The following is a 14,533-nucleotide window of genomic DNA, read 5'->3' on the forward strand; positions in this document are numbered from 1 at the left end:
CCACAAGCCATCCTCCCGAAAATCCGTTAGAATAGGCAAGATACGTACGTACAGCACATAGCTAAGCTAGTTGCTGACAATAATATCCGCGCTGGATCAAATGGATTATGGACTGTTTAATCGGTAGATGAGCAAGGCAGTTAGAGTAGTTTCCCATGCAGCCTTGAATTCAAGTCCCATCCGGATTTCCGGCCTTATGCGGCGTGTATGCGCCTGATATCACACCCCGCGCATCCACGCATGCCATGCCATGCCATGCCATGCCATGCATACATGCATGTATGTATAGCGCACCTCCCTCTACTTTTGGTTTTTCCACCAGCAGAACTTTTTCTTGAAAGAGCTCGTGTGTAGATACATACATCTGGTTCGTTGAACTCCTAGTTACTTGGGCAGAAACATTCAATTTAGCCTAGATTAGGTAGCTGTCTGGTTTTACTTTTACTCGTATTCAATGCATAAGGCAGATAGTTAGATACATACCTCTGTTAGTTCTTACTATATACGGGTACATAATCACCCTGCAAAAGAAAAGCCACTCCGTCAGTCCCTTTAGGCAGGTAGAGAATTTCTCCGTGCCCCTGGTCCTTCCCCGAACTTAGCTTCTTTTGTTGATTTTCTCTGCATAAGCCGGAAAAGGAATTGTTGAGCGAAGTAAGGCGTCCCTCCAGGTTCTTTTTGTATGGAGCCGCGAAAGCATTATTTAGACAGGGGTAAACAGTAGTCTGCGCCATTTGAATCGAGCAAAGGAGTCATAACGGAGTCTCGATCCTTCAGAGTACTAATTATGAAATATTGCATATGTTATATAGGACTGAGGCTCTGAAGGCGTAAATAAGCCATTCGCAACCAGACCATGGAGGCAACTGGCGGCGAACAGGAGATTTTGCTCCAAGGGACAGAAGTCGAAGGAATGGGGCTGGGTCCAGTCATTTTTGGAATAGGGCTTCCAAGCTTTCGATGGCCAAATGTTTCATTCTTGGTTCGTAGCCAGCCATCAAGGCGAGATGTCGTGTAACGAGTGTAGCGAGAGAAATGCAATATTACCATGGTAACGCTTGTGATAGTATGAATAACAATTGATAATAATGATAATAATCAAAACAAACCCGGTTCCGTATGGATAAGAAAGCTGCCAACAGCATCTGAGGTGGCTGCAAGGACCGGAGTTCCTACGGAACGGCAAATATTGCATGGCATCCCGTAAAAGGAGACTTGTTGGTCATTCCGGACAGCTCCTATTCTACCTAGGCATCAAGACCCCGGTTCATCAGTCGCATATGCAATTGTACTTCGATGTGGGGCTATGTGTGTGTTGTACTCTTGGCAATTGTAACCAGGGAGGCAAAGTTAAACACACCCCAGAGGCTGAGGACGAAATGAAGCGACTCACCTTGAGAAAGGATCAGGAGGAAGAAGAGCTTAGGTCGTAGGAAGCAATTATACTAGAGCAAAAGAGGCAACAGAGTCCAGGCACTCACCTGCAAGCTGACGGAGCCACATGGCTGATGCTAGGTACAAAACTTTGGAATCCCGGAAGATGAGCTGCATAAACAGCCCTGACAGGGACACTGCCACTAGGACAGGCAAAAGGTATCCGGCATTAGGGCACGGAGACGCAGATCCTGATCCAGTGTCGATGCTCCACATGTTCGCCGGCGGTACCGTGACGTGACGAAAGATGCACGGTCTGGTATGTAACGGTATGGTATACAGGTATATGCTCTGTACGGAATTTGCACCGAACACAACCAAACACACCCCTGGGTATTTTTGGCTGTCCAGTCTCGACCTGGCGGCAGCGCCCAGGCGTCGGTAGTGAATCTCACAAGCGACTCCCGGCTCCTGCGCATCGACACGGAGGAATCAGTCATCCGAGTTGGCAACCGTCAGATTGATCATTGGAGACGTTCCAGCACGTACAGCGCGAACATGACAGTCCGGGGCTTGGCGCTGACTTCCGCTCAAGATGGATCACGCTATGCGCAGGGAGCGAACAAATTCCTAAGAGGTTTTAGCTCACCGCAATTTCAGCTGCCTGAATGTCTTTTCTCGAGAGCTATCAGTAGAATTGGTGTGTAGAGTCTGGCCATCACACTCCCGTTGTTGAACAGATACACAGGTGCCTACAGGTACCTATTTGGGGATATTCAGGAACCGCTGTTATTTCTGACAGGTCAAAATCGATCTGCCGATCCTCCGCTGTCGAGAGTTGGCTGTGGTCCCTGCGCTGTGCGCCCTTCTCCCTACAGGGCATAAGGGGCCAGGATCTCTCTTGCTAAGGCGCTAGTCTCTTCGATTTGAATTCCGCCGTGTGACAAAGCGGCTGAATCCCGAATCACAGTGGACGTGGGCAGGAGACGAGGTCTCTCTTCGAAACCACTCAGCTGGCACCCTTAGGCATATAAACCCAAGAGTCGATGGAAGAAAAACGACTAGAGCCTTCCCTGTTGCCTAGGCTGTTGATTCTGCTCTTCAGGCTGCGCCCAGCCACCAGTTGACCAGGATCTAGAGAAACATGGGGAGCTGAAGACTTCCTCGTAGAGGAAAGAAGTACAACAGAGTTTTCAGCTCTAGGTCGAAAGCTAGCCCTCTGGAAGCTAGCACCATAAGGTCGGAGAGGCTCGACTGGTATAAGAATTGAGGCATCGTAGAAGTGGCTGCCCAACCACAATGATAACTCAGCCCGCTTGGCGCCGTGTTGTCCTGCAGTAACAGTTCCATCCAGTCAGTAGAGAACAAGCTACGAGCTTGACAGTGTGGCGCAGTATCTTTGAGCGCATTATTGAGTCGCGTGGTGCAACCATTGATATCTAACCGGGTCAAGTCTAGTGGAGGGAGAGAAAGCAAGCCATTTTTGGTGACACTTCCTTCACCACTTTGCCTCTGTTGAGTCCTCGAGGACAGCTTCCAACCTCAACATCACCATGAACAAGTCGTAATCGTGCCTTTTTTTAAAAAGAAAAAATGAAGTGGACCTGTTGTTTTCTTTCGTCCTGAACGTCAAGATTGGTTCAATTCTCGTGTAGATACGTTCTATCTGCTCCTCATTAATATCGAGACATTGACTACCTAACCCATTCCAGCCGCGTACCTTACTGCTTCGTTTCATTCCATCGCTGCCAAGTGGAAATAGACAAGACTCACATTTCTCCGGTGGAATATCCGAACCCTTTCGCGGTTGTGATTGCCAGCCAGAATGGCGGATCTCGGTAAAGGTATCGCTGGGGCACCACCAGGTGGTGTTTTGGGAGGATGGAGATACTGGTCAACAAAGAAAAAGGCCATGGTGGCCTCTCTCTTCTTGCTCGTCATCATCGCTCTGGCAGTTGGCCTTGGAGTTGGTCTTGGAATCGGACTCAGCCGTAGGGGAGGCGGAGAAGAGGTACCGCCGCCGCCGACGGGGACCACCACTGCCAAATGGCAGCCACCAGTGGGAGCAACATGGCAGATTGAGCTCCTCTACCCAGTCAACGATACCTCTGTGGATGCAGACGTCTACGATATCGACCTCTTTAACAACGACGCATCGACGATCAAGAAGCTCCAGGATCAAGGGCGCCGGGTGATCTGCTACTTCTCCGCGGGGAGCTACGAGAACTGGCGTCCCGACAAGGACAAATTCAAGGACTCCGACCTTGGGAACACAATGAAAGGGTGGGAGGATGAACGATGGCTGGACCTTACGTCCACCAATGTTCGAAATATCATGCTGTCCCGCCTCGACCTGGCACAGGAAAAGGGCTGCGACGGCGTCGACCCGGACAATGTCGACGGCTACGAAAAGGACAATGATTCCGGACTAGATCTGACGATGGAGGACGCGGCAGATTTTGTCAATTTCCTCGCGAACGAGACGCACGCACGGAACATGTCGATCGGACTCAAGAACGCCGGGGATATCATCCCATCGGTCATCGGGAACATGCAATGGAGCGTCAATGAACAGTGTGCACACTACGATGAGTGCGACACGTACGCGGCGTTTATCGAGGCCGGAAAACCAGTTTTCCACATTGAATACCCAAAGGGCGATGACACTAACAATAATAGCCCCGTCACTACCGCGCAGAAGGTCTCTGCTTGCGTCTTTAGCGGCCCGAGGAACTTCTCGACCATCATCAAGAATATGGATCTGGATAACTGGATAGAGACATGTTAACTGTCAGATTTATCTCTCTTTCGACGAAGCATCGTTTCATGTATCTGTAGTCCTACACGGGATGAGATCTGCTCCGAGTGCCATTGCTACCCTTTCAAGCATAGCCATTTGGCTTCAAGCATGTGGTGCCATTCCAACAACGTCATTTATTTCTTACTAAGAGCAGCAGCAGAGGCGTGACGGAAGTTGCATTGGCTGGTCTATCGGCGAACGGATATGAACTTGATAACGAGCGATGTTTTGTAGCCTAGCATACTATGATATATTTAGCAACTTAAATCTTCGAGTATCATGACTTTTGATACTTATCAATTGAGTTCGTCTCTTCTTAGCATATGCGTAGCTACCAATCCATCACAAGAAATCAGGTCACATAACCTAATTTTCCTTCAGTCGCACAATATATCGGGGGAAAAACTACCGATAATCCCAATCGTTCCGCTCCGACTTCAGTCTCCCAAACCGTGTAACTGTCGGGAAGAATAAAGATAGAGAAGGGTGAAGCTCGAGATTCTTGATTCACATTGAATGCTGAATGAATGACTTTCGGTTCTGTACCTATCACCGTGATGTTGTAGACAGCATAATTCTCGAAAATTGAGTGAGTGAACAGTACCCAGAGACAGTTTCCTTTCTTAAGGGTCTATGTATACAACGGAAAACGATAAATCGGCAAGTTAGATGCACACCTTCACAGCCAGGTACTTCCCTGTGAGTTAGGCGCAGTACAAATACACACATCACATGACCTAATAAACAGTCCAAAAGACAAGGAAGGCCTCGCTATTACTATACAGATAAAGTATCTACTTTGTATAACAATATTCCATAACCATACCGTGTAAAAGACAACAGGATTACAGTGTACAACACACTCAGCAAAAGACGCAACATAAAACTGACTGACGATAAGCAATAATAACAGAAAGAACTGTTAGAAGAGGAATTTCCCTTTTCATTCACCCGGACCTTTCACTTCCTCACTATACACACAAGCACCAAAACTCCTCCGTAATTCCACCGAGTCAGTCATGTCAGCTGTCCTATCTTGTCTTTGATTCTATTGTGCATCTCCTCCTTACGAAATCAAATTAGTCCAGCAGAGCCAGTCCAGTTGGCAATTCTGGCAACTGTGACGGTCACACAGGACTCGAGGGGCCAAAAAAGCTTTTTGTCTCAGGCAGCAGCAGGGACGGTGTGAATCAGAATTTCTACTACATGGGAATTCGATGTTGTGTGGCAGCGTCAGATCCAATACTTCTATCTTTCTTTGCCGATTGATCCGAGACAGAGGAGAAAGGAAAATGTCACTAACACGAGAAAATAAATAAAAACGACAATTAATAATGATGTTATAGATACTTCTTGGCCGATTGCAATGCTACGGTTACGGCACGGACAACATTTACAGTACCAAATTTAGTATCTCAGGTTCGCAGATCATGGTTGGTTTCTGGTTATGTTGATTGCATTTTCAGTTCCAGTCCCATCATGATGAGAGAGATATGTACTGTATCTAGGTACATGCTACTAGTCCAGATGTACCTATGTAAGCAAAACTGGACCTGCGAAATCCAGATACATCTTTCCTTTCCGCTCCGTGGGTTTCGCTTAGGAATGGAGAAGAAAATCTTTGTCTTCCCCGCCTAATGATAGCAGCTCGAATGTCGATTTGTGATAGGTTTCATTTTTAGCAGGCGCAGTAGTAAATTTAATTATGTTAGAGTCGTAGATACGTAGCTTCTTAGAAAACCAAAGTGGGTCTGGGTCTCAGAGTCAGCTTAACCTTGGCTAACACTAACCAACCTTATAACCCGAGGCTAACTTAGACAAGGTTGATCAGATCTGGCGCGGATCGGGGAGAGCCACATACATACCTCCGTAGCCGATCAACACGCGAGAGACACAGTGGAGTAGAGAACTGAACCGTGCTCCAGCCTCCCGTCCTGCGTCCACAATTCCACCGTAGCTTGAGCAAAGGTTCAAGAGGGCGGAACGAAACAAGAGCTTTATGCTTAGCTAGCTTTATCTATCAAAAGGCAGACAGCCGTGAGAGATGGTTTTTGAAAGGTCCCGTCGAAGAGCTAGGGGTCTGGAGCTTTCCGGGGATCTCACAAGGAACACGGAATTGCCATTTTGGGTTCAGCCTTTTGGAAACAGAGACAGGGAAAAGATCTTACAGAGAACTGGCATATATCTGGCATTATCAGCAAGTCATTCCGCGCTGATAAACACGTCGGACAAATACGTGATTTCTGCCCAAGCACAGACAACAGTTAGTCCAGCCGCAATCAATCTGGAGCTGGCGAGTCGAGCTGAGACAAAAAGAGGACGCAAGGGATGTTTCGAAATCTCGCCTGGGACTGCCTAGAACGGCGGTTCCAGTGACAGTCCGTGTGGATGCTCCTCTGGCCCAGTGGCGCGATGCGTTTGGAGATGTGTTCGGTCGAAGAAGGGCGGATCTGGAAGCGCCTGCCGGTACCACCTTTTAGGGCTAGATAGAGTTCGGCCCCGGCGTCACTTGGTGCCCGGCCGTATTCCCGGTACGTGGGGGCGGTTCCTGACTGTACCATTACTGGGAATGACAGGACGATGAGGTCGTATTTACGGACGGTAATTACAATGTCCAGTCGTGATGTATCGATGATACAGCGACTTTCGAAATCCGAAGGCCATGTGGCTCCTCCACATTCAACATCGGACAGTGTCCGATTCCATGTGGCCTCGGGTAGGCAGATTGCATCCCTTGCGTACGCGCCCCGCTTCGCGCGCGACAAGAAGGCAGTGCAGACTTCGTATGGAGTGCTCGTATGGAAGACTCTGCAGGGTTAGAGCGTACATGACCCAGAATGCTCTCTGCTCGCCTAAAGTTTGATGCGACCAGGATGTTCTTCGCGCTGGCAATTTTGTTTCGGCCGACTTGGGGTCTTGCAAACGGAGTGCCGACACAGGGATATGGAATCGACAATGCCTCAAAATCTACTATTCAATGTTATCCGAGGTATTGCCATTGCAGAAAATCAAGCTGCTTCCTACCGGAGAATTCCCGAGGTTTCCAGTTTCCACGTTAGTCAGGAGAAAGATAGAAAATAGAACAAGGACTGTGGATGGATGGATAGTTTCAGAGTGAACAAAATGTCGATGCTCCTATGCGTGACATTCGCTGCTGGGATGCAAAGACGGGTGTTCCTGGAAGGAGCCAGAAATAGAGGATCAGATCCGCGGTTCAGGAACACACTCCATTCGCAAGGATGTTCCAGATCCACTCCCCCACATGGAAAACAAGATAGGAAGTCAACAAGCAGATCGTAGGTCTTGACCAAGTGGATTTCTATCCCGCACGGCCGCTATGACGGATGGATATCTGTCTCCACGCTTTGTGACCTGTCTTTTTTTCATGCCAAGGGGACTTTTTGTGACTTTACGGAATAACTATCTCGAGAAGCGCTCATCTCAAAGTATATCGGGGAATACGCCGATCGGTGGTTCACGAAAAAGCTCACATGGCCGTTACTGAGACACCTGAACTTAGTGCATCACAAAATTTCAATCTTCGCACAGGGGAGAGCCCAAACGCAAGAACGGTGGCGGTAGTCACATCACTTGTTTGAGTGATGCCTGCGCTCTCCGCTGCCCGATAGTAGATTCGGCTAGTATGGCGAGTTTGAAACAGGGCCTGCAAGAAGCGTGATAAGCTCACCGCGTCTTGATTCAGATCGTATGTGACAGAGAATGATCTTATGACTCAGCCATTCCTTGGGGGCTGTCTGCGCGATTAGATTTGAGCGACCTTTCTGAAGAAGGTACTGCCCAATAAGGAGAGAAGAATACTTGTTTTATGCACAACTAGGTAGTTATTCCATCATTATAACTTGTACATTGAGGTACGGCTTTTATATAGGTGTATAGAGATAAGACTATCGGCGAAAACCCGACATAGGCTCAGCACATTGCTCCAAACATTCAGGGGCAGATGCTGCGTCGAAAATAGTTGATAGAGAGTTGCCTTTCGTGTGTCAGCTTGACAGTGTCAGACCTATTTTCGGAGCTCAAGAAAAGGCTGGATGTTGATATTCTCCGATCACGGGTCCATTTCGCACGTGGCGTCAATCCCCAAGTTCTTCGTATAGTATACTCCGGACTTCCGTGCTCAAACGGAAGCACTACGGAGATAAATGCTCAAGTGTCAATTAACGCAGTAAATAAACGTCTTAGTATGCGCGTAAGCAGAAAAAAAGGTTTTCGAGGAGGTGTGGTCGAGGATGTTCCTGGTTGTTTTAAATATCGTAGATGACTAAGACTCAATTATATTTGTTTACTCCATACATCTGTACTACGAAGTCAGCTTTGTATATTCCTCTCACATTATTCTACAAATGACTAAATGAGGGAAAAACCATCCCGGATATTTTAATGTAAAGTAGTCTTTACTCCCTTCAATACCCCTGTTTCTGATGATGTCTAAAGTCAGAAACAGCCTGAAAAAGATCTCAACTCCTCTACGATGATCCAGACCGAACCTCAGAGGCGACAGCCCTCGAGCATGGTAACTTTCGCCATCAGAGTTCGCAATATTGCGCCATACTCGGGAAAAAAAGGGATAATTTAAATACCGACAGTTTAGATCAAGCGGTATTAATGCCGACTGATTTGACGGAACTGCTGGACCAATATGTGTACAGAGCACTCGAGATGTTGATCTTATGATGGTAGATTCTACTCTGAAGCATATATCATCGACAGCGGCTTTATGCGTATATAGTACGGCCGTCCACATTATTAAAAAAAAAAAAAACAAGTGTTCTTGCGACAGGGGAGAAGGACGCTACGATACAATGCCTCCTCTAATGTGGCGTATAGGATTCACTGTATGAACAAATCACTGTATGAACATACTAGGTACAGAATAGTCTATTAGAGTAAACAATGGGTCCTGTCGGATCTCTCCGCATTACCTGCCTATCCTTCACCCCGGAGGACCAAAGTGCTGTCAACATGTGTCTAGTCCCGATTCCCGTACTGCGTATAGCTCCGGCATCTGAGACATGCATCGCGAGGACTAAAAAGTACATTGAAAAGAATCTAACCAATGCCGGACTGACTGCCGGATCGGTCATCATCATTTAAAAAGGCGAGTTTGCCGCCAGTTTCAAAGTTCAGTGATTCGATAGATCCGACTAAGACGGGGTTAGCAGTCTCGCTGTCCCAGGGGGAAATCCATCACGATGGATGCATTATACTTATTGCTATCTAGTGCATAGGGATTTAGGCAGGCTTTAGCACTGCTGGTCCTCAAGTAAGAAGTAGGGTCTATGCCGATGCGTCCTGTTTTTCCGGAGTCCGTATATGCCTGGCCACTGCAGGTGAAGTGACCTAACAATCATGCACGTATCAGATGTCCATCTCGGGCACTAAAATTAGCCTTTTAAGCGCGCCGCTGCCCTACGGAATTCACAGTACATTCACCAAATTTTCTGCAAGAGTGAATAACTGTTACTAGATCTCATTATGTTGCAATGCAATGCAACGTGATTTGATTTGCTAGCATTCGATCCCGTATGTGGTTTCTCCAGCATATTGCATCACGTTACAACGTACTGATCCAGTTACAAAGACTGCATAGGTAATCCATCTCGGAAGGCGTATTTCAGTATTCCTTTCTTAGCGTAGAACACTAAGCCCCGTTTTGCATACCTGCTAAGATGTGCAGTTCCCGATGCAAGGAGAAGTGGAGCGGACTGTACAGAGGATCTGGTTAAGTTCGTATCGTAAACTATTGTAACAAAACAGACAGTCGTATTTGACGCTCGTCCACTGATACCGCTATCACTGAACGAGGACAGGCAATTCTCGTCTCTGATGTCAGCACGGCATGTACTTGTTCCAAGGCGCAAACGCGAGATAGGACTCGTGAGGCTGAAATTAACAGAAAGTCCGTTATACGATTCCTTGTCCTAAGAAAAGGAAATATGTAACCTGAGCGGATCAGTACTGTATTGTACCAAATCTTGGTGAAATTTGTAAAGGGGTCTGTGACAAGGGAAAGAATACGGTAAAACTATTAGCAGAATATAAAAGAAACAAACAAGGGCGCATATAGTCATGTCACAATTTCGATGGGGAGAAGGGGCCAGCTATAGCAGAATCACCGAATATTTCCTTGAAATGAGGGTACACATGATTTAGAGAAGTCAAAAGTTTAGCAAGTATAGTTCATGAAGCCGCCATTAGATCAACAAACTCATTCCATCCTGGACCGAAGCTCGCATAATAGTCAGTGCTCAGATGGGTAATAAAGATCTCGTCGGCAACTCGACGAACATCCTTGACCAGGCTACGGAGATGCGAGCCACGGATGCTGTCGGGGACGGAGTGGATGACTGCACAGAGCTGCGAGCGGTTGCTGTTGGCGATGTCTCTGAACATGTTTGCCCCACTGCGCTCAAGGAAAGTATTGTAGGCAGCCTCGAAAACAACGGTTGTATCCGCTGTCGGAAGGTAGCGAGAGTCAGGGACAGCGCCAGGATTGTGCACAACCTGCAAAAAGGTCAGTACCGGGGTGGTCGCTTACCAAGGTGCCACGAAGCGAAAATTCAGTCTAGGAAGCCCAAGAAGATCTGACACCGGAGCCACGGAAAGCCACCTGGAGAGACAGAAATAGGATGGACATGTGCCATGAGAAAAGAGGGAAGTGGACATGCCGGAACGAAAGAAAACGGAATGGTGACTGGAGAATGTAAAATACAACGATACAAACCGTAATCAGTGTACACGAAGGGTAAAGACTCACAAAGTGATCAGGGCCCAAACCCTCTGTTTCCTTCACAACCGCCGTGAGCTCCTTGAGATAGGCCAAGGCGTTGGGATCATACTGTTGAGGTGTTTCGTCGAAAAATATTCCCCGAACTGCTAAGGCTGGGTTGGAACTCTTGGCCGGCCACGCAGCATATGTCTCGATGTCCTTGCGAACCAGCGAGATGTTGCGTTTGGCGTAGGTAGTTGCGACGTAGCCAAGGAGTCGCACGTTGTCATGAGCGGCAAGCTGGGGAATCTCACGAGTATAGTTCGCATCAGGCAGGGGATTGGGGCCTGGACCGCTGCCAGGATTGATCACAACCGTGAAGTTGACATTTGGGTGGGCGGTTATACTGTGGCGTTCAGCAGTTGTTCAATAGCGGCTATTCCACAAGGCACATAGCATCCCTCATTGTTCCGCGGCTTGAAGGCGAATTTTCCACGTTTTGAGTTGATACAGGGTGTCGGGGCTGGGGTTTGGTCTTGGGAAACGGGAAAATACAGATGACCTACACATTCTCCAACATAGACCAGGCCCCAGGAGCAGGGTAGACATAGAGCGGAACGAAAACTGTAGATTTGGGGCCCATGCTGTTCTTCTTTCTCAGCGTTACCACGACTGCAGGAGGTATGACCACGGCGAGAGTTGCAATGAAAATGAAGAGTCCCAGGAAAATGCGGGAACGTTTCGACTTGAAAAAGCCGCCGCTCACGTGTTTTTTAGAATCCATGACCAGTGAGAGTCCAATCAGCAGTGGCGTTAAAACAAGAGGAACAGGAAGAGCGGTTTTGCCGCCTGTGTAGGGCTATTAGTGTATGTTTGAAGCCTAATAAGTATTAATCGAATCGATCAAACAAAGTACCCACGCCCCCAAAATAGAGCGGGGTGGGTTGGGCTTGCTTCCGGAGCCTTAGCCAGTATGGCGTTTTCGGACCCTGCTCCCTGTCGAAGGGCGATGGACTTGGCGAGCTGTAGTCACACTTGCGGGAGGCGCGCACCATGCGTCCTCTCAGCGAAGGGGGAATCCACTGCGATGTTCCAGCTGGCGGAACCGCATTGACTAGTAGAAAATTGTGTGGAAAGCTGAGTTTTCTCGATTTCATAAACGAGATATCACGATTCCTAACCAGACCTAGACACTACAGTTAGATTATCCGAGATACATCGAAGGTCATGATATAAGACTTGCAGATCCCTTTCTTTCTTTGACTGCCCATGTACCGAAAAGGTAGTTAGTACTCCTTGGCCTCTAATCTCCTGATCCGGGAGCCCTTTCTTTTTGTTTGCATCCCCTCTTTATCCACTCTTTATCCTAGCTGACTGCTTCACCTTTTTGCTTCCGTCTTTCATTGCGTAGCTGCTTTTCGCGCATAGGCAACATGGATAGTCCAGAGCAGTTCGACGATAGCTCCCCTCTTGAGCCGCACTCGCCCATCAGCACGGATACCCCGGCGACGCAACCCTCGGTGCTGTTCGACGATAATCTGAACTACCTTCTGCATAATTTCTCTCTCGATGACCAGTACATTCTGGTAACTGGAGGTCTCGGTTTCATCGGGAGCCACACAGCGTTGGAGTTGCTAAAAGCAAACTATAACGTGATTGTGATCGACGACTTCAGCAATTCCTATAGGGATGTATTCGACCGCATCCAGCTGCTAGCATCCAAATATCACGAAGAGAAGGGAACTTCGGTGCCCTCGCTGCAGTTACACGGACATGACTACCGAGACACGAATGCTCTGCGTGCACTCCTCGAGCAGTATAGGCTTGCCCCTCGATGGGGTTCTCCCAAATCAAAGATTGCCGGCGTCATTCACTTTGCAGCCCACAAAGCCGTTGAGGAGAGTATCAGAGAACCGTTGAAATATTATGCGAACAACGTAAGCGGACTCGTCAATTTCGTTGGAACGCTTGGCGAGTTCGGCATTAAGACGTTCATCTTTTCGTCTTCCGCCACAGTATACGGGACGCTGGCAAACTCTGGTGTTCCGCTGAAGGAGGAGCTCTGCGTCCACAGACCGGAGGTCATCAAAGGGGATGACGGAATTGACAGGATCGTACAACCGGGATGCACTGGTATCACTAATCCTTATGGGCGAACGAAATGGATGTGCGAAGCAATCCTCGCCGACCTGGCTTTCTCTGACCCAGAATGGACGATCGTTGTGTTGCGATACTTCAATCCGATCGGGTGCGACCCATCTGGACTCCTCGGTGAGGACCCAAGGGGAATACCCACCAACCTTCTCCCTGTCGTTGTCAAAGTCATGACTGGACAGTATGATGAGTTGAAGATGTTCGGGACCGACTGGGACACAGAAGACGGAACTGCGATTCGCGACTTCATCCACGTTACCGACCTTGCACGAGGACATATCGCAGCTCTTAGCGCCGCCAACGAAGGAAAGCTCCGGGAGAACTTCCGCACGTTCAATCTCGGAACAGGACAAGGGCACTCAGTCCTGGAGGTGGTAAATTCCATGGAAGCTGTTTCTTCGAAACCTATCGCGAGGACGGCCGCAGGACGGCGACCGGGAGACGTGGGGTACTGCGTTGCAGTACCTTTGAGGTCGCACGAAGAGCTTAAATGGAAAACAGAGAAGACCCTGATGGATGCATGCGTGGACATTTGCAATTTCCTAGATGTTAGCGGCTTATCATCACAGCAGTGATATCTCGTTCTTCACCCCTCATGGTTGTATGACTGCTATCTCTCTTTTCCTTTTGCCTGCATCTCGTCATATCTGCTTTGTGTACTCAGCCGTTACTTGCATGGTTACTTGGAGTTTTGTTTTGTCAAGTGAATAATAGAGAAGGGTCTCAGTTTGGCAATCTGATGATAATCGTGAGTCTTCTGGTAGTCATCTCAAGCATCATAAGAATCTAACAAGCGAATTTGCAGTGCATCCAAGGTAAATGACACCAGAATTCTTCAACAAAGCAAAAGGCCAGATCACCAGCTGCGTAGTGGCGGCAACAGTAATGACGGATTTGGTTGGGACTGTGCAACTGCAGCTGCAAAGTCACACAAGTGTCACAGCTTTTCGGAAGAAAAGCCCATTGATCACCAAAATTTAAGCAGACAGAGAGAAAAAATATGGAATCCAAGTTCTTTTTGTCGACAATTGTCTCGAGTAATATGATCACGATGGTCGAAAGAGATGGGGAAGAATCAAGAAATCAAGAAGAGTCGCACGCGAACCACTGTCCGGAGGTTCAGCGACTGGTGCTTGTACGGAGTACAACATCCATGAAAATTGATGCGTCCAAGACAATTCTCTTATGGTACTCAACTTTCTTGGAATGAACACAAAAGCTTGTGTAGAAAGGACAGAGGACAAGAAACGATCTGGAATGAAGATCGTGATTCAAATAACTACCCGTGCCACCGCCCCAACACCTACCCGTGTTGGTGCGTTGCACCACAACGGAAAATTTCACCACAACGGAAAATTTCTACTATTTCATCAATTTTCTCAACAACCACAATGCCAAAATCGCCATATAAAATTGAATCCCGAATCAAGGAAGCCTTACAAAAGGCTTCATGTCAAAAAAAACCAAATTTTTTC

General features: G+C 47.9%; 6 protein-coding genes across 6 annotated transcripts; 2 read left to right on the forward strand and 4 right to left on the reverse strand.

Moving 5' to 3' along the window:
- Positions 1 to 1,304: 1,304 nt before the first annotated feature.
- Positions 1,305 to 1,650, reverse strand: VTN00DRAFT_6971 (uncharacterized protein; the record flags this gene model as incomplete). The annotated part of the gene is made up of 2 exons (XM_069433666.1): positions 1,305 to 1,393; positions 1,482 to 1,650. The coding sequence occupies 2 exons, from the start codon at positions 1,648 to 1,650 to the stop codon at positions 1,305 to 1,307; spliced, it is 258 nt and encodes an 85-aa protein (XP_069287025.1).
- Positions 1,651 to 2,872: 1,222 nt separating this feature from the next.
- VTN00DRAFT_6972 (uncharacterized protein) lies at positions 2,873 to 3,112 on the reverse strand (the record flags this gene model as incomplete). The annotated part of the gene is made up of 1 exon (XM_069433667.1): positions 2,873 to 3,112. One exon carries the CDS (start codon positions 3,110 to 3,112, stop codon positions 2,873 to 2,875), a length of 240 nt encoding a protein of 79 aa, XP_069287026.1.
- Positions 3,113 to 3,199: 87 nt separating this feature from the next.
- Positions 3,200 to 4,162, forward strand: VTN00DRAFT_6973 (uncharacterized protein; the record flags this gene model as incomplete). The annotated part of the gene is made up of 1 exon (XM_069433668.1): positions 3,200 to 4,162. The coding sequence occupies one exon, from the start codon at positions 3,200 to 3,202 to the stop codon at positions 4,160 to 4,162; it is 963 nt and encodes a 320-aa protein (XP_069287027.1).
- A 2,291-nt stretch (positions 4,163 to 6,453) lies between these two features.
- On the reverse strand, positions 6,454 to 6,735 carry VTN00DRAFT_6974 (uncharacterized protein; the record flags this gene model as incomplete). Its single annotated transcript, XM_069433669.1, has 1 exon — positions 6,454 to 6,735. The coding sequence occupies one exon, from the start codon at positions 6,733 to 6,735 to the stop codon at positions 6,454 to 6,456; it is 282 nt and encodes a 93-aa protein (XP_069287028.1).
- Positions 6,736 to 10,375: 3,640 nt separating this feature from the next.
- On the reverse strand, positions 10,376 to 11,959 carry VTN00DRAFT_6975 (uncharacterized protein; the record flags this gene model as incomplete). Its single annotated transcript, XM_069433670.1, has 4 exons — positions 10,376 to 10,699; positions 10,953 to 11,310; positions 11,471 to 11,753; positions 11,821 to 11,959. 4 exons carry the CDS (start codon positions 11,957 to 11,959, stop codon positions 10,376 to 10,378), a joined length of 1,104 nt encoding a protein of 367 aa, XP_069287029.1.
- A 378-nt stretch (positions 11,960 to 12,337) lies between these two features.
- Positions 12,338 to 13,633, forward strand: VTN00DRAFT_6976 (uncharacterized protein; the record flags this gene model as incomplete). The annotated part of the gene is made up of 1 exon (XM_069433671.1): positions 12,338 to 13,633. One exon carries the CDS (start codon positions 12,338 to 12,340, stop codon positions 13,631 to 13,633), a length of 1,296 nt encoding a protein of 431 aa, XP_069287030.1.
- Between the last annotated feature and the right edge of the window lie 900 nt (positions 13,634 to 14,533).

Source organism: Thermoascus crustaceus (assembly GCF_041956765.1).
Source record: "Thermoascus crustaceus strain CBS 181.67 unplaced genomic scaffold VTN00scaffold_4, whole genome shotgun sequence".
In the NCBI taxonomy this organism is placed as follows: Eukaryota; Fungi; Ascomycota; class Eurotiomycetes; order Eurotiales; family Thermoascaceae; genus Thermoascus; species Thermoascus crustaceus.